General features: G+C 42.5%; 1 protein-coding gene across 2 annotated transcripts in view; it reads left to right on the top strand.

Annotated features, from left to right (window-relative positions):
* Positions 1–19,857, top strand: part of PLXNC1 (plexin C1) — a 96,505-nt gene that overhangs the window by 62,126 nt on the left and 14,522 nt on the right. For both annotated transcript variants that reach the window (XM_048835577.2, XM_075124285.1), the window contains 6 exons: positions 1,103–1,156; positions 1,624–1,748; positions 2,306–2,504; positions 3,708–3,854; positions 16,083–16,260; positions 17,167–17,270. In XM_048835577.2, coding sequence (XP_048691534.2) covers positions 1,103–1,156; positions 1,624–1,748; positions 2,306–2,504; positions 3,708–3,854; positions 16,083–16,260; positions 17,167–17,270 — 807 coding nt within the window. The remainder of the gene's footprint in view (positions 1–1,102; positions 1,157–1,623; positions 1,749–2,305; positions 2,505–3,707; positions 3,855–16,082; positions 16,261–17,166; positions 17,271–19,857) is intronic.

Raw genomic sequence — 19,857 nt, 5'->3', positions numbered from 1 at the left:
AAAGGAGAAGATGGCCCTAGATGGTTTGTATAGTGCCTAGTACAATGGGTTCCCAAAATTGACACTGTAATGTGAATATTACATATGAATAACAATAAAACTTTCCAGATCTGATATTGATCTCATTTACACCAGAGTAAATCAGGAATAACTTCAGTGCAGTTACCCAAACTGCAACTGGGAGATCATAATAGGGCTCTTGTTGTTATAAACTCTGCATTTTTTCCTTTTGTTTACTTTTTTTTAACCAAGGATATTAACATGACAATATTATCATTATTTTTAGTTCATCTGTTCTTTCTGCTTAATCCTCATCAAAAATTTTAACTCTTTTATGAAACAAACAGGATGGGGTTTATAATGTGTCATTTGCTATCAAAGTGGTCAGGGTGACAACTGACGTACACCACGCTTATCTCATGTATTTTAAAAATATATGACCATTTTAGCTTCCCACATTTTGTTACTTAACCCCGTATCTAGCCACCATGGCTTTGATTTTCATTATTAACTCTGGTATTTTAACTTCTGCTGTTGTTTTGTTATTTATATATGTACAGTACTGACTTGCCTCACAGGGTTGTGGCAGACTTAATTCATGAACTTTGAGATCTATGGATAGCAAGCATATGAAAAGTGTCAGCAGTAATAATAATAACTGCAGAGAAAAACTCTAAATTTGGCTAAGCCCAGGGATCCCTGACATCCAGAAGATTCATACTATTGATATAGTGACATCTGGGAGTAATGTATTCTGGGGTGTCCTTTGCATACGTGGAAAAGCAGCAGATTTTCATGTGATGATAATAAACAGTCTTCCCTATGGCATGTTAGAACATGACTGGGGTGACAGACCTCCAGAGCCTGGGAGTGAGGGCATTCAGCAGCATACCAGTAAATCTGGCCTAGCTCAATCCTCAGTTTCTCTTTGCAGTTTTCCTTTATGTTACGTGCCAGAACTTCTGCAGAAATCCCAGAATACATAAACTGCAGGTGCATTTAGAAGCCCAAATCATTTTTACTTAGCAAAGTCTGTTGCCTTGGGTAGATGCTCAGCGTTTGATATTTCTAACAGTAATACATCACCTGTCTTTTATTTTAGGCAGGCGGCTTTGCATCCATTTTCATTGAAGACATGCACACTAATGTGTCACGGGTAAGTCTGTGTAATGTAATTTTACTTTTATTTAGTGGTTATTCTTTTCTGTCTTCATTGGATCACCATAGAATCTAAGCACCTTCCAAATGATCAGATTAAATTTTCTCTACATTCCTTCCCATGTGGGGAAAAGTTACACGGCTTTATGTATATAATGTAGTAACATATATGTAGATATGAAAACAGGATCTTATAATGGGAAGTATCAGGCAACTTGGAGAGAGAGAGAGAGAGAGAGAATGTGTGTGTGTGTGTGTGTGTGTGTGTGTGTGTGTGTGTGTGTGTGTGTGTGTGCGCGCGCGCACAGATATGTTATGGGTGAAATCCTGGCCATATTGGCAAAACTCCTATTGATTTCAGTGGGTCCAAGATTTCATCTTGTGTGTTGCTTACCCTCATTTCTAAGAATTAAGGGCCTGTCATACCCAACTACAGTTTGCCTTATTTTTGTTTAACTGTTCCAGAGCAGAGACCCCAGACGAAAGGATGAAAGCCTCACCATGTTGCATGCTTTAATTTGTAACAAGAATTTTCTTGTCACTCTCATTCACACCCTTGAAAAACAGAAAAATTTCTCTGTGAAAGACAGGTATAGTATGATTATGCCTTATAATCTTCAAGCCATAGAATTAAAAAAAAAACCCATGGATTATGACACACACATATAGTTTTCACTACATTCAAAGCAAATTTAAGCTTTTCCAAAGTCTTTTCCTTGTTCTTCACCATGAAACAAGCCATTAAAAAGAAATCAGAAGATTTATAGATGCCTATAGACACTGAACTAGCAACATACCTCACCTCAGAGCAAGCAGTTCTTGCTTTATAAATTGTAACTTTGCTTTCCTTGAAACGGATGCTAGTCTTCTTCAGTTTTAAATTCGGATACACAAAATATATATATTTTTTAAATTGCTGGATGGGATGATCCTGTGTACTTTAGATTTTATAGAGACTTTAGTGGGTGTTTGGGGTACCTAAAAAATGAAGGTTCAGCATATAGGCGTAACTGAACAGTGTATGTTTATTTGAACTAATTTCACAGTATGCTGTTATAAAAGGCTTAGGATCACCTTTCTGTTGTCATAGATTTGAAAAGCAAATTCCAGACCTTTTAGCTATGACTTTTTTATTTTTTGTAAACAGGTGCTTGTTTGCATCCTTCTTGACTATTGCACTACAAAGTAAACTAGTCTACCTAACCCATATTCTAGAAGTTTTGACCAGGGACTTGATGGAGCAGTCTAGCAATACGCAACCTAAGCTCATGCTAAGGCGCACAGAATCTGTCGTAGAAAAACTGCTGACAAATTGGATGTCTGTTTGCCTTTCTGGTTTTCTTCGGGTAAGTTTGACATCTTTCCACCACCTCAGACACTAGAATGAGGAATATTTTCAACATAGCACACGCTGACTTCTTCCATGCAGAACTCATGAGAGATCTGTTTGTGCATGAAACCTAACTTTCTATATTACTAATATACCCATATTACTGTTCTGATCACTTATATAAACAGCTGTCATCATGCAGAGGTAAGAAAAGAGCAACTGTATAAATGATGCTAACAATCTGTACTTGGGTTGGACTTTAGGTAATTTTGAAACCCTGACATTTTCTTCTTTGCTTCACATATTATCATCCAAATCCCATCAGATATTTTCTTGTCATGGCAGAAGATTGTGTATCCTTCTCTTCAGAAGCTATTTTAGAGCTATGCTTTCAGAGAGTTTAAAGAGAGGGTGTCATTTTGAAAACCTCACTTCTGTTTGAATTTTTTGCCTATTGTTGTTACAGATAACACCTATGATTAATAGAACTGTAAGAGGTTGGGGAAAATGATCTCTCTCATTTTACAGTCTGTTTAATTTAGTCCATTTAGTTGCATTTTGTGTGCAAACAATTTTGTTGTTTGAGGTTGTACTTCCTGTTTTGTGGGCACTAATATGATGACATCTTTCCCATGCCCTGTTCTGCAGGGAGCTCACATGCTTTGCCCTTGGGCCTGCAAAATACAGCAGCAGGGTAGTTTGAAGCTGGCAACTTTCCTGGGACCAAAGTACAGAGCTAGGGGACAGTCAGAGGAAACCTGTTCTTCGTATCCCAGCCCTCTTCGTGGGGCTCAGGAACAATGGTAGCTTGGGATGGTAGGGTGCCCTACACAGGGGTGGGGAGTGAGTGACACCTGAGAGAAGATGGCAGGTCCCTCTGAGAGCTCCAGAGGCAAGCTAAGCCAGGCCAGAAGAGGCAGGGAAGGCAGGCTTTCTCCACTAGCTGCCTGCCTGTGCCCAGCATGGGGCTCTGAACTGTCATGTCAGGAGCCCCAGGTGACTCTTCCCATTTGAGTAAGAGCAACAGGAGTTGGGTGGGGATTTACAAAAGAACAGATAAACCTGGACAGAAAGTATTTTTAATTTCAGGACAGCTGAGCAACTTGGCTAAAAAGGAAGTTAGTTTGACTGGCTTCAAATTGTTGGTGTCCCACTAGAGTTCCAATGGGAATGCAGAAAAAAGAACTAAAGCTGTTGCGTGTTTGTGTTTATTTCTTAGGAGACAGTTGGAGAACCATTCTATAAGCTTGTGACTGCCCTCAATCAGAGGATAAACAAAGGGCCGGTAGACGTAATCACTTGCAAAGCCCTATATACACTAAATGAAGACTGGCTTCTGTGGCAAGTCACCGAATTCAAACCAGTGGTATGTTTGCCAAGCTGCTTTTCCTCCAAATACTGAAATGTTTTGAAAGACCACCCAACATTCTTCTTGTGGAAGGATGCTAAACTGAGTCTCTTAGATATTCCAGTGATGGTGATGGTATAAGTACCTAGATAGATAAAAATGGGCAGAAAATAAAATTATGATTAACACAGTTTCAAAACACAGTAGACATGAATTAACCCACATTTCACCAATTGGATACCTTCTGCTTCACAGCAGTGAGCTAACAGCCAAGCATGGTATCGAAGTCTCATGATACTTCAAGTTATTCTTATTTATAAATTATGCTACAGAACATTTGCAAGTACACGATGAGGTATTGAAATAAATATTTAAAACTAGATGACGTTTATCAACTGTACACAAGAAATTGTGTGATGCTGGATGCCTGAGATTTTATTGTGTTTGCTTACTCAATAATCCTCAGAATTCAGTAATTTGCTGTGAGCTTTCCTGTCATTAACTGCAAATTAGTAAAGTTGTAGTGTGGTGGATTTTAATTAGTTGCCTGATTAAAAACAAGGTCCCTATGAAACTTAGCTAAATCATGACATTCCAGGGTGCTGGTGTCAGAACTTTCCTCTATACATAGATTTGTTACATTCACCAAAACAAATACAACATTCTTACCATTTTGCACTTACCGCTGCAATCCAGCTACTACTGAAGATATTTTCAACCTGAATTACCAAGATATTCTTTTTTTTTTAAAAAGATGATTGCAAAAAGTTAATTAAACACGTTCTGTTTTCTGTGTACTATGAATCCTTGGATTTTCTAGGTTTTTTTACCGATTTGTAACAAATATTTGGTGCTGCACATTTATTTTCTGTGTGTGTTCTATATATGTTCTGTGATAAAGATAGGTTTTATATGTTATAAAACTATTAACTTTCTAGATCAGAGGTTTCCCAACTGTGATCCATACACCAAATGCTAGTGGTCCACAGAAAAGTGGCTAGTCCCATGGCATTGGTTCTCCTCCTTATTTCTAGTGCTAAAACACATTGAAAGAAGTTTAACACTATATTAGGGTAAGATTTCAAAAAGCACCTAAGAGATGTAGGTACTGAGCTCTCAATGAAAGCTAATCTAATACTTTCCTGGTTTTTCAAGTATGCAATTGCTGCTGTTGCCGTGTGGCCATTATCCAGGAGGGGTGCAGTGTGCGGCAGGAGTTGGGGTGCAGGCAGGGGGCTCAGGGCAGGGAGTAAGGGTGTGGGGTGCAGGAGGGGTTTGAAGGTATGGGCTCTGGCCTGGCGCTGCTTATCTGGAGCTGCTCCGGGGTGGCAGTGGCCAAGAGTGGAGCTAAGACAGGCTCCCTGCCTGCTCTGGCCCTGCGCCACGCTGCTCCGCGCACTGCCCTCCCCTGCAGGTACCTCCCCCGAAGCTCCCATTGGCTGCGGTTCCCCATTCCCGGCCAATGGGAGCTATGGGGGGTGGGTGTCTGGAGGCGAGGGCAGCGCACGGAGCTCTCTGCCCTCTTCCCCCCTCCCCCCAGGTGCCTCAGGGACATGGTGCCAGTCGATTCCAGCAGCGGTGCAGGGTCTGCGGCACCATGGGGGTGGCAATCCCGTGGGCCAGATCCAGCCCACGGGTTGTAGTTTGCCCATCCCTGCTCTAGCTCATCCTTTTTCTCTTTTTCCAGGTGGATGTGCATATTATCACTTGCCATGGAAGTCACATTGGTGGCATCCTTAAAGTGTGTCCTAAATATGTCCATTGTCATCTTACCGTGTTTGATGCTTTAGTTTGGTTTGCTCTATTTAGAATTTCTGCTATTGCAAGAAACTCTTTCCAATGGATTCTTAACATCTTCCTCAGACAGTTACTTTGGAATGAGTTGATCTTATCAATTTCTGTTGTAGATTTCCATGACTCTGCTCCTTAAAGGAGGACAGACATGATGCCAGTGTTAAAAATTCATACTTTTGTGTCAGTGCTAATCATGCTACTTTTCCAAATCTTTTCAAGTTTATGAAAATTGTCTGCTGCTTTTGATATTCATTGTGTGACAACTGGCATGGTGTCACCATCATTGTACATCTCAGAACCTGTATAGCTAAAATGACTTACTTCTAATGTTTCTTCATCCACTCTAGTGGTTAGTTTAGCCATATATTTCGTCTTCCTCTTGTTGACGAACAAGCCAACTTGTTTGACCATATCAGCCAAAAGCTGAGTATTTTCTTTGATTAAGTGATGGGTTGAATGAAGCTGGACAGTGTCCTCAGCAAATATGTGGTTATCCAATTGTGCTTTATCATTTGTCCATTAAATTCTTCAGTTGCCTTGTGCACTTACTTTCATAACATAGTCCATGACCAGTGAAAACAATAGTGGGGACATAATACAGTCTCTCTGTACTCTATCAAAAGCCTTCTGGAAATTTATCAAATTAATAACAAGCTGTGCTTGCCACTCCATACTTTGCTCTGTAATATGTCTGAGAACAACAATATGGCCTGCACCTGATCTCAGGTCTAAAATATGCTTGTTCCTCTCTAAGTTGAAGGTCTATTTGGTTCTCGGTACATTCCAGGGTGATGCTGCACATGGTTTTCCCAGGCACTGAGAGTAATGGGGTTCCTCTCCAGGTACTGCAGGTGGTAAGGTCACCTTACTTTGGCAATTTTACTACAAAGCCTCTCTTCACTGGGCTGGGTTCTTTTCTCCATTCCATATTCAGAAACACAAGGAAAGTCTGGAGGGCTGTTTCATCACTTGCTTTAAGTAACTCTTCACTAATATTATCCTCTTCTGCTGCTTTCCCATTTTTGAGTTTACGGATGGCTTGTCTAACTTTTTTCCCATTGTAATATCTCCTAAATCAATGGGCTGCTCTAGGAATAGGTCTTCATCACACATTTCTAGTAATTTGCTCGGGCTTGGTCTTTGAGGCTCGAACAAGAGATCAGCTTCATGTGAAAAATATGATGGGGATTGGTCAAACCCATAAGGAAGCCCATGTCATGAAAAGTGCCTTGCTCAAGGCCACATCAGTAATGAAAATAGGACTTTGGAATGTGAGAACAATGTATGATGCTACTAAAACTGCCCAAGTAATTAAAGAAAGGGGTAGATACCATCTTGTTGTCCTTGGAATCAGTGAGCGTAGATGGACAAAACTACACTTCAGAGAAACAAATAACACCATCATCTTTGAGAATGTGGATGATAGATATGAAGCTGTTGTAGCAATCTTGATGTTGAATGAAGCAGATCAGACACTGACTGAGTAGGAATCAGTCAATGGAAGTATTATTAGAGCTTGCTTTCAGACTCAATTATTCAAACTATCAGTCATGCAGTGCTATGCGCTAACCAGTGAAAAGTCAGATGAGGAAAAAAATGCTTTTCATGATTTTTTACAGGATGTGTTAACAAAGGTCCCAAAACATGATATCATAGTGACTGTGGGTGATTGCAGTACAAAGTAGAAATGTACAGTGTAAACTACCCAATGATAGGTAGAACAATATTTTCCTCCTAAAGAAGTTCAACATAGTACTCCCCAGATGATACTACAAAGAACCAGATAGATCAGGGGTGGCCAACCTGTGGCTCCAGAGCCACATGCGGCTCCTCAGAAGTTAATATGCGGCTCCTTGTACAGGCACCGACTCCAGGGATGGAGCTACAGGCGCCAACTTTCCAATGTGCTGGAGGGTGCTCACTGCTCAGCCCCTGGTCTGCCCCCACTCCACCCTTTCCTGCCCCCTCCCCTGAGCCTGCCGTGTCCTTGCTCCTCCCCCCCAGAGCCTCCTGCGTGCCACAAAACAGCTGATCGGGAGGTGTGGGGAGGGGGAGCTAATGCGGGGCTGCTGACGTATTACTGTGGCTCTTTGGCAATGTACATTGGTAAATTCAGGCTCCTTCTCAGGCTCAGATTGGCCACCCCTGAGATAGATCATTTCTGTATTTAAAACACGTTTTGCAGCTCTTAGGTGCATACAGGGGAGCAGACGTGGGGAGTGATTATAACCTTTGTATCACTTAATTGAAGATCAACTTAAAGAGGCTGAAGAAAATTAAAAGACAACTGTGCATCAACAGTGCACAATTAAAAGACTGAAACACAAAAAGTGCTTTTCAGCTTGAACTGAAGAACAGGTTCAGTGTTTTAATGGAGTTAACTGAAGAGAACCAAGACACTGATGCTCTGTGGGAAAACATCAGTGTGTGCTATCTGGAAAGTGCAAAGCCAATTCTAACAACAATGAACTCTGAAAGGGAAGAATGGATTAGCAATGCTACTTGGGCGGCAGTGGAAAAGAGAAGTGTACAGCAACCCAAAAATTGTTAAATGCTAAGACAAGAAGAGACATGCAAGTGGCAAGAAGAATACAGAGCTCTGGACAGAGAAGTAAAAGGCGTGCCAGAAGAGATAAAAGGGCATATATTAGTAAAAAATGTCAAGAGGCTGTAGATGCTAGCCCAAGAGGTGACCTTACAATCTTGTAAAAGACATCAAATAGCTAAGAGGAAACGTTAGCAGTTTGGAGACCCTATTAAAGATGCAAATGAAAAGACTCTTAGCACAGAAGAACAAAGGAAAAGATGGACAGAACATTTTCAGTAAAATGGCCTAGTCTAATTTCTCCATGTCTATTGCATTTTGTAGTCTGAGAGACAGGGGTAGAATGCTAGACTGGTGGGCAATTTCAGTCGCAGATATAATTTTGCCGGTCCCCTTTTAATGAACAATATTCTATCTCAGTTTTTCACTCAACGTAATAAATGGAAAAGTACTACATACAGAACACTGACAACACAGAGATTTGAGATACGATGTAGAGCTGGGGTAAAAACTGTGTGCTATATGTAGTAACTTTCCTTTCCCCAGGTTATCTTTCTGTTCTTTGAGGCAAGAAACATTATTTTGCATACACCTCTGTCTTAAACCACAGCACAGTTGCCATCTGCTACTGTTCATTAGCTCAAGTGCCTCACTTAACTAGAGCAATCACAGTTTGCTTTCATTTACAGAAACAACTGTAAGTCTGGAAAAATGTCTTTAAATGTTGAATTCAAACCTCTTTATTACCTTGTTGCTATCAAGAAAAAAATGCTCTTTATTTTCCCTGTCCTTTAGCCAGTTTCCAAGCCAATCTCCAGTCAAGTAGGTCCCTTCCAAATGCTTGCCTCGGTCTCCTTAAAATAGTTGTTAAACCTTTCTTGCAACCCATGTTAATCCTTTGGTGCAGAGTTGTGATTTACTACTGCTAAGCACTTACTTCTAGTGCATGAAAGCTCAACTCCGGATATTACTGGGTTACCTTAAATGGCCTGTAATTTCCTCCTGAGTCTTTCTTTAAGTTAACTTGTACTTTTCCTTGTTTCCCATGCAAAACCAGAAATAGTGAAAAATACCTATTAATGTTTCTCCAAGATTTCTGTACTTCCATCCATGTGTCTGTTTAATGTCTGACCTTCAGTGCCCTTAGCAATCTTAAGAGCCTTTTCATAATTTTATCATCTATGATTTCTTTTTTAGTGTTACAATTTGTGGATAAATGTGGTGCTCATGAAGATTAGATTCCTCCTGCCAGGCATGGAGCTGTTAGGGAAAATCTGATTCATTAACATTTCAGCTGTAGAGACAGGCAAAATAATTGTTGGTTTTCTTATTGGCTCGTGTACCATTACATCACTCTGATTCTTTGTTTTTAGAGGAGTTTTATGTATATGCATGTGTACGTTGCTTATCATCTGAGCATCTCACACACATCAGTGAATTTATCTCCCTGACACCACTGTGAGGTAGAGAAGTATTATTATGCCCATTTTATGCATTGTTTAGATCTGGAATCCATAAATGCTTCAATGCTGCATACTTAAGAGGCTGCCTCTCTCTCTGTTAGATACCGTTACAGCTGCACTCAGTGGAGCACTGGAGCAGGGACACTCTTGGTGTAAAAGAGAGGGAGCTGCTGCTAACAGGACATTATCTGTGAGGGGTTTGACAGATATGGCAATTTCCTGCAATATCTTTGGGAGATCTTACTGTATTAAGTTTATGTATCATTGTGGGCCAGGGATTGTATGTAATCCCACAGGAGAGGGTGACCACAGCTCCTCCAGGAAGGAGCATAGTGGAGGGTGATTAGGCAAATTCACTCAGGTTGTAACATCTCCAGAGAGGTACTACCACCTGGGGAGGTCCACATATACCAGGTCAAACTGGATTCTTCAGAGGCCAACAGGCAAAGAAAGGACTTTTAGATAAACAGTTTGAGTTTAAATTGACTTAGGGCTTTCTTCGTTATCTAGCAAATGGACAGCACCTTCTGTCCAAGGCAGAGCCCCAATCCCTGTGGAAGGGTTGGAAGGACTTGACCTATTAGGGCCTCATAAGACTGGTGGGTGACCTCTGGTCAGCTTTGAACATTCTTATGGGAACTTCTATTGTTTTTATGTGTTTTCTCTGTAATACTTTTACCTTAAGAATAAATGTGCTTCCTTTTAAATATCTGGGTGGTAACATAAAACTCCTGGCAATTACACTGTTCATAGCCTTTGAAGAGAAAGCAAAGCACAGACGGTAGCATGTTTAAGCAGTCTGGTTTGCTGAGAGTATCGCAGCATAGGCAGGGAACTAGGCAGCCTGGGGAAAAACCCCAGTCAGTCAGGAGGGAGAGAGAGACATGTCTCCACCCAAGAGAGGTGATGGCTGAGGAACAGGGAGGCTAGAGCAGGTGGCCTTGAGGGACCAAAGATGTAGTTGCCCTGAACTGTGACAGGGGGAAACTCAGATTTCAGACCTATTCTCCCCTCTCATCCACTCTGACTGGAAATAGCTTGAATGTGATTACTTTCAGGACACACTGCAAGGCCCATCTCTTAGCCAGGGCTTCTGGGGAAGCAGAGGCATGATAGCATCTGACGTTTATATTGGGCTTGATTTTACTGTGGCTGATTATTTTTCGTTTGTGGGATGTGGAGTACCTTCTAGTTTTACTTCCAATTTATTTTATTTTTAAAATTTTGGAAAATGCATCTAGATTCTGTTTTGAATCTATTGTTATAAATTGAAATAAATGAAATATTGGCCTGAACATGAGACTGAGAGCCAGGAATTCCTGATTTCTCATCCTAATTCTGGCATTTACTATTTGTCCTTAGGCAAATCACATAATTCTGATGTATCTTCTTTCTTTATCAGTGAAATAGGGACAGTAATGTTCCCTACTCGACAGAGATATTTTGAGCATTAATTAGTTACTATTTGGATAGCAAGGTAAAGAGCTAAGTATTTTTATTTATTTCTCCCTATGGTGATGATAGTTCCTTTGCTGGATTTGCCACATGATGTTACCTGTTTTAGGATGCCATCACAATCATTCTTGAAGCGTCAAAAGCTTAATTTTACTCCCTGACAAAAGCAGAGCTTTTAAAAGCCACAAGGATCTTCTTTTTCAGGGATGGAACCATAGTGGGCAGATGCCAAGTGGCAAACACATTTAATTGGCAGTTTGCCACATTACATGCCCTGTTTCCATTTATGTAATTACAATCAATGATTACATTCTCCACCTGTCACCAGTAGCGTACTGGATTCTCCATCAGAGGGAATGGGAGAGTTAAACACAAGCATGGCCTGCTTGCTCTCCAAAGCATTTTCTGATTTGCCTTCCAACTGACTATGCTGCAGACCCAAGTCCTTCATTTATCCAAAGAACGTGGGGAGCAGCTGGGCATGTTTCTCTACATCTTTGCTAATGTGCCTTGACCCTGAGTTGGAAACTATAGGTTTCAGGCCATCGGGGGAGGAATAGTGGGATGTAGCGAGGAGGCGTGGTCTCCCTCCCTGAGGGAGAGGGCCTCGACCACCCCCTGGTGGGCAGAGCTGGGACACCCGTGACTGCCCCACTGGAAGCAGAGGGGCAGGACAGGAATCGGAAATATAAAAGGCAGGACCTCCAGCTCAGTTAGAGGAGAGCTGCCAGAGGAGCAGGACATCTCCCCGCCACTGCTGGAGCTTGGACCTGATGGAGGCTGCTACAGCGCCAGAGACCCGGAGGGACTGCCAGAGCTGCCAGACACTGGGAACACCAAGGAGCTGTTGGGGCTGCAACTAGCCATTTACCCCAGCGAGACAAATGATGACCCTGGAACCCAGGTACCCCCTGAATGGGAGTGTAGGAAAGAGCCCAGGGACGCCAAATAGGGTTTGGCTGTGTTACTGACTTCAAGCTGGCCAGCCTGCTGTGGCTGGATTTCCCCGCTGACCCAGGGGCGGGCCACTTGGCCACGGTTAGGGCCCTGGGCTGGGACGCGGTGGAGTCGGTGGGCCTGCGTCCCTGTACCCTTGCCCCCTGAGGGGGTGGCAGCCTCCCCAACTTTAGGCCAAGAGATCTGCATTGGTTTGTCACCCACCTGAGCTAGGATGCCAGACGGTTTTGCTGCCTGCCCCGCTAGAGTGCTGGTCCCCAGCCCAGACCGAGACCTCCCAGCCCATAGACTCACTGCTGCTCAGCCTGACTGCAGGCCAGAGCCATTAACTGTCGGCTAATTTCCCCCTGAACTGAGTTGCTCCAGAAACATTGTAGCGAGGCGGCGTGGTCTCCCCCCCGATGGACGGGGAGAGAGCTGCAATCACCTTACAGGGGAGAATGCCCCCCTTTGGTGAATGTGGCTCCTCTTGGTCCAGGTAGCGAGGCCTAGCTGTCAGAGATTAGGGAACTGCCCTTGTCCTCAGGGCAGCAAAGCCTAGCGGCTAGAGCCTATGAGGCATAGGGGGACCCAGACCTACCTTACTCCACCGGGTTCTGACACAGGGCCCTGTGAACCGGGAGTCCTGGCTTCAGGCTTAGGTCCCTGGCTCAACAAATGCATTCCCTGGGTCGCTTCCTACTCTTGATCCCAGATCCTGTAGTTCCTCCAGGGGTGGCAACTTTCCAACTCCCTCATCCTCCATGGTCGAGTGGGGTCCTGTGGCGGACTCAATGTGCTTGGCCTCCTCAGACTGGGCCTCTCGCAGGAGCCTGTAGCTTGCGTCAGCTCTGGTAAGCCCAGACTGACCCAAGCTGCTTTCTTTTATGTACTCCCTCCACCGGGAACATGCGCAGCAGGGGTGAGGGGGTGTGGCCTCCTGGGGCCAAAGCGAGTGGTTAACTCTCGCAGGACCAGTGCAGGGTTGGTACACCCCATCACAGAGACATTACTCTTGGGTCAGTTAGTTCAGTCTCAATTGCCATTCAGTCTTAGGCCTCTCTGTTGAGACTACCTGAAGGGTGCCGGCTGTAGTGAATTTTGTGACGTGGATACTTGTTCACAAGGACCTGCACTGAGACAATCAACTCATTTTCCAATAGACTACTGAACAGCCATAATATTAAGCAACTTTTTGTCCCCTCCAACTTGTGGTGAACTTGACCTAGCAACCTAAAGGCTCTATGCCATTGCCAGGTCTTTTTATTTCACATTCTGCCTTAACCAAGCTAATCCTAGAGGAAGGGCAATGTCCTGGGTGAGTTTAGATCAAGACACACACTGCTATGTGTCTTCGCTGCCTTATTTCATTGCGTATTATAAAGAATGCAAATTGTTGTTGTTTGTTTGGTGGGTAGTGTCGAAATGGAGGGAGGCCTCAAATTTCTGGCATGTTAACATATGAAGAGGTTTCACAGCACCTTCCATGGAGCTATTTGTGTGGGAATATATGTGCAGGAAAGGAGACTCGACAGAGGAAACAGAACTTTTCTTATTAGCCCAAAAGCAAGAGAGTTTTAAATTGAAATGGGGAAGTTTCTATTATATTGTGGGGCAAATGCTATAATAGGAAAATCACCTAAACAATAAAACATGTTTGCAAGAAGTTGAAGAGGAATCAGCTTCATTTTAAACCTTCAATTTAAGACTCAGTAAGCACCCTTGAAAGTGTTTTGTTTGGAATCCGGCTACTAGTGGAGGAATGAACTAGAGCCACATGGGAATGTGTCAAGGGAGGGGCAAGCTGTGCGCCTTTTTGTTTTAAGAGTTCTGGGTGTCTGTCCTGGGTGGCTGGGGCTCGTGCAGAAGGGCCGTCACACCCAGTAGGCGGAGGTAAAGCCCTGCCACCTGAGCTTGGGCTCTCCTTCCACACAGCCCCCAATCCCTCACCTGGAGGCGGCGGGGCTCCGGCTGTCAGCCCCAGGGACCAGCACAGAAGTAAGGGTGCCAACGGGGCACTGAGTCTGCTGTGAAAAGTGATATTGACGAATATCCCTTTTCACATTGCCACCATTACTTCTGTGCCGCTGCAGTGCTGCCTTCAGAGCTGGGTGGTAGAATATGTACTTGGGGCTAGGAGGGCCCCACAAACGACTACAGATACAAAGGGTGGGGGGGTGCCGATCAAATACGTTTGAGAACCACTGAACTAGAGGCTTGATCCAAAGGCTATTGAAGTCAGTGGGAGTTTTCCCATAGACTTCAATGACCTTGGATCAGGCCCTAGATAAAATATTAAGCCAGTTTTGTCCAAATTATTCTATTATTCTATTCTTTGGATGTTATGATACAAAGCCTTTTGAAGTTGACAGGGAGACCTCCATCAGCATCAGAGAATCATGGATCAGACCCCAAGTGTAAGTCACTTATACTTCCTTTTACTGGTTTTTCTGCATCAAATCTCAGCCAGTATTCATTTCTTTCTTCAGGCGCGATGTCCGCCCTCACTATTTCCACATCTCCTCCCCTTCCACTCAGTTTGTCCTTTCAGTAGACTCATTACCCTGGTAATTAAACATCTCTATGTCCTGATTAAGTCATTCTCAGTTACTCAGATTACATTGTATTGTTCATTAAATCCTGATGTTTGCAATTTTGCAATCTTGTTTTTAATACTCCATCTGTTTTTATAGAAACAGGGAAGTTAATTAATGTCTCTTTCGGTTCTTTCCTTTTCTTTCCTCACCACAATGTAGTATTTTCCACTCATGGCTGATAAAAAAAAAAATAGAAAGCACCACTCATCTATTATAATTATTAATATTTCTAAATCTGAAAGAGAAAACAGGCCCACACAATGACCTGAGGCTAACTCGTCTTTACTTCTCATGAGAGCAGAAAGGAAAAAAATGACATTTTTGGTTGCTTCCTCTTTTAACAGTCTTTCCTCTAGTAAGTCACACCCACGATCCTCATGTTTCAGTTAGGGTTTATTATAACATAGGTGTTCAACTGCTTAAATGTAGAGAGTTATTACATTAGTTTTTCCTCTGTGGCTTGCATTCAGTGGCTGACTTTTAAAACAACATTTGTTACAGTCTCATATAGAACAGATTCTATCAGAACCCCTTTATTCACACACACTGAGATGAACAGAGCAAAGTTACCTCTGCTATAAGAAAATTGCAGTATTAGCAAAGCTTTATCACTGCCTCAAAATAAAAACCTAGTCATGCATCCATACTCATCTCCCTCTCCCTCCTGTTCTCATTGGCCGTTGCTAGCAGTAAATTTCAGGCAGTAAATCTGTGTGGTCCGTGGATGTGGCCTACTAGTTGGCTGACCCCACTCTGTGTATAGTCTAGTAAACAAGCTGGCTACCAGCCACATCTGATTATGAGCTATGTCAACCTCCTCATACAAGACCTATATGCCAGTGGACCACTTCATATATATCTGACACCACACATGTTCTTTTACCCCCCTCACCTCCCTGCACAGTGACTTCTCTCCCTGTGGAGAAATGGTTGGATTCTGATGGATGCAGATTTCCATAGGAAATGTTTCTTGTGATTTTCTGTGCTCATCAATAACAACAGCTGGTGCTTACGTGTATTTTAACAATTTTAAGAAAAAACAATGCATATCGTGGCTGCTTGCTGAATGAGTGACCTTCTCAAACTTTTATCCACTTGCAACTTCATTTTCTAGGAATCCCACTTATATCAAACAAATGCATATTTTAGGATGTATACTTTCTTCTGATCTTCAGCGGTAACTCAATAAATACGTTTGTACAAATATAGAAGGAAAAAAATGCATATTTGAAAATATACAGGTGCATGGCAGTGATCCTTCGAACACTAAGAATTAATTAGATCTATGTGATGCATTATTTAACTCCACCAAACAAACTTTTTGATTGGAAAAATAGTTTAAATAGGTGGATAGCTGAAAAGCCTACTGTAGTGTGTCTAGCTCGATATACAGTGTTTGATACTGTGAAGCCCGTCTCATTCTCTGTAGATTTGAATAACATTTGTATTCTTGCAGGCACTGAATGTCTTCTTTGAAAAAATCCCAGAAAATGAGAGTACAGATACCTGTCTTGATATGCAAGTTAAAGTTCTGGATTGTGATACCATAGAGCAAGCCAAAGAGAAGATCTTTCAAGCATTTCTAAACAAGAATGGCTCTCTTTATGGTCTTCAGCTCAGTGAAATTGGTCTTGGTAAGAGAGTGCCACTGTGTGTTATTTCCATTATCCTCTTATGTTTGCTGCTGTTTCTGTGAAGTTTCCTACTTGGTAGATCCTATCACTGACTTTGGCTACTGTTAGTTAATGCTGCTTTGTCATATTACATTCTGGGGAATTCATACAGCTAGTAAGGCTGTAACCCTGTGCTTGCCCCCAAAGTTTCATTCTTAGAAGTTAATGTGTTAAAACTACAACTGCCTTTACCTGCACTAAGATTTGAACAAACATTAGCTAACGTGTGTTAAAAATACCCCTTTTCCCCTTAGTATAAACACAGTAACAATGACAGGGACACTTGTGCAGCAGAACAGCATTAATTCTGGTGCACAGGATATCGCAATAACAAAAATATTCCCAACTGCACTCAAAACTAGGCTCTTTCTTTCCCCAGGACATTACTGTTTTCCTTTATTACCCTAAGCAGGCAGCCACTAAGAGAACTCAAATGACTGTATAAGACTGCCAAGGGGATGAGGAATGGGATAGTTACAAAGGCAGATGGCAAACTGCATGCCCTTAAGACCACTGAATCTTTATCTGACATGACTATATAAACTGTACAAAAGTAAACTAATCCTGTTCATCCAGTTTTAGAAACAATTCCATAAAACACTCATGAAGCATCCATTTGGGCTTGATTAGTTGAAAGCACCTGTCTGGATTGTGGCTTGAGTAGGATAAGGTGGTAGTCTTACGTGTACAAAGAGTTTCTACAGGCAGGCATGCAAGTCATGCTCATGGAAACTAGCACGTGGACAGTGGTTAGTAGAACTCGGATTGGGACTATTAGTCCAAAAATAATAAAATAACTATGCCGTATTTTGCTTTATGGGACCAGGTTTAGCGTGTAATTGTTTTTTCAATATCATTGTTTTACAGAACTTCAGTCTGGTGCACAGCAAAAAGAACTGTTAGATATAGATGGTTCCTCTGTGATTCTGGAAGATGGGATAACAAAGCTAAACACCATAGGTCACTATGAGGTAGGAACAAAAATAGTGCAATCGAATTAGGAACCTATTTCTCCCAACCACTACCTGCCCAGAAATATCTTGATTGATTAGAAGTCTAAACATTCACCAAGATGGGGAAAGCTCTGTACGCTGAGCACCTTATGCGGACACCTAGAAAATTTTTATCCCATACAATATTTATGGAATGTTCATAGTGTTGAGTCACATGCTATTTCATGTTACTTGTGGAGAGGTTTGTTTGTTAGGGTATCACCCAGGGTTAGATAGCTCAGGTATGCTGTATTTGGTAGTGCAGTCCAGTGAACAGTAATAATTAAAGTGTCTGAGGTTCAATGTCCAAAATCAGAGGCACCCAAAAATACTGATCACTTTTGAAAACTTAGGCTCTCAATTTTTGCATTGCCTAATTTTTTTTCTTTTAAATTTTAAAGCAAGCGACCCTAACGTTGCGTTAATATAGAGCTTTAGCTTTTAATTTCTTAGGGCTTTATTGGCTTTTTCTTACTAGAAAAAACAAAGTAAAAAGGGAAGTGCACTACTCCTGGATGGCACGTCAGGGCCTACACACTCAGTGGAGGCACTCATGTGCTTTTTACAGGATCCCCAGCACTTTCTCCTAAAAGCAGACAAGAGCCTTAACAAAGAGACCATGACAAGAGGTTACTTGCTTTCTCCCCAAGCAAATACAGAGCTAGGAAACAACTTACACCACTGTTCTCCAGTCATAAAATTTAAATTTCCCAGGCTTCAGAGTCACCCGTGAATTCTAGGGGCACAAAGCTGAAGAAATTTGAATCGGACATGAGATCCAGTGATCCCTCATTCAAAAACCAGTTTTCTGTGGAGGATAAGGGACCTGGAGGGCCGGAGGAGAGGCACAGGCAAAGGCAGACCGCTGCCTCTTCAGCTGTTCTGAAATGCTCATGCCCCATGCTGCACAGACATGAGCGTCTCCCCCCGAAGCTGTACATCTCAGAAATTAATAGCATTTCAACTGCCTGTGGAAACGATTATGACACGAACAAGCAATTGAAGCATCACGACAGAAAAGAAGGGCCTCATTGTTTATATATTGTGGAGGAAGAAATGGCGGATTTGGTCACAATGACAATAGAAGAGAAACACTTTTATTCCATTAGATGCTAAGGGCTAGCTTTTGTCACAAAGACATGACCCATTGTAGGGGTGGTGCAGAGCTGCACTGCACCCGTGACATCATTTTCTATAGGGAACCACAATTACCTCCCTGTTCCTCTCGCCCTGGTTGGTAGCTGGTGTACATCAGCATTAATCTGTCTTCTGTGCTGGCCAGAGTGTGAGGGGGTAGAACCAAGGCTTTGCTTATTCCATGCTCCTCCATTCCAGGGAAGTAGGAAACAGGTGTCTAGTCCTATGTACCCAGATCCATGGTCCAGGTAGCCCACACAGAGATGTAAGAGGGACTCTCCCTCCCTCTCTCTCTTGTGTTGGTGCATGGTCCAAATCACAGTCTAGCCCTAAGAAAAGGAGTACTTGTGGCACCTTAGAGACTAACCAATTTATTTGAGCATGAGCTTTCGTGAGCTACAGCTCCGATGAAGTGAGCTGTAGCTCACGAAAGCTCATGCTCAAATAAATTGGTTAGTCTCTAAGGTGCCACAAGTACTCCTTTTCTTTTTGCAAAGACAGACTAACACGGCTGTTACTCTGAAACCAGTCTAGCCCTAGCGAATTTGCCCATCTTTTGAGTGGTCTTAAAGTACCATATGCTGAAACATTCCTGCAGCGCTGGATGAGCTGTGAAACACTGCATTATCAAATTAAACTTTTTCTTTATAAATATATGTATAAAATATTCCGTATCTGCCTCCCAGGAGCAAGTGTAAGGGCAAGATTTCTTTGGCACAAGACATAGCTTTCTACAGAGTATCTTAATGCTCATGCTGGTTCCCAGCGGTGGGCTGGCTGCCAAGGTTTTAAAAGACATTTAAATTATTTTGGCAGAGATCCCTTCGTAGGATTGGCCAGTTGTTTTTGTAATTATAGAGCAGCGTATGCTAGCACTTGGCAAAACACAGGATTCAACAACTGACTACACTCAGCACTATGCAGGATTAGCTTTAGATCCGTTCTTTGACAGTAACAGTATGACTCACCAGTTTCTTTTTAAGGGAAGTTTTACTACCTTAACAGTGGAGTTTATACGTGGAGGGAGGATGAGGATTTTCCTAGAAGTCTCAAGCCACCTGCCTAGGTACCTTAAGCCTAGAAAACTGAAATGCAGAAATCTACAGTACAGAAGTTTGATCTTTATCGCTTTGGAAATTGAAGACTGGAAATAACTATTAGAAACTTGAGGCCAGGTCAGCTGCATCCCCTCAAAATGCAGATCTCACCCTCCCTAGCAAAAAAGTGATAGAAGGCATTATATGCCTCCACAGCACCATCCCCATATGGGAAGGGATTGGGTGGGAGGCCAGGCTAGGGGGTCACACATCATTCTTGTACCAGTCCTGGAGGGAATCCATAGAAATAGGAATGTGAAGGGAGAGCACAAAACAGTGCCGGGGAATGATTAATGAAACCTAAGGAGATCTATGCAGAGCATAAATAAACC

This window comes from Caretta caretta, chromosome 1 (assembly GCF_965140235.1).
Source record: "Caretta caretta isolate rCarCar2 chromosome 1, rCarCar1.hap1, whole genome shotgun sequence".
Classification (NCBI taxonomy): domain Eukaryota; kingdom Metazoa; phylum Chordata; order Testudines; family Cheloniidae; genus Caretta; species Caretta caretta.
This window is presented reverse-complemented; position numbering and strand designations above follow the sequence as displayed.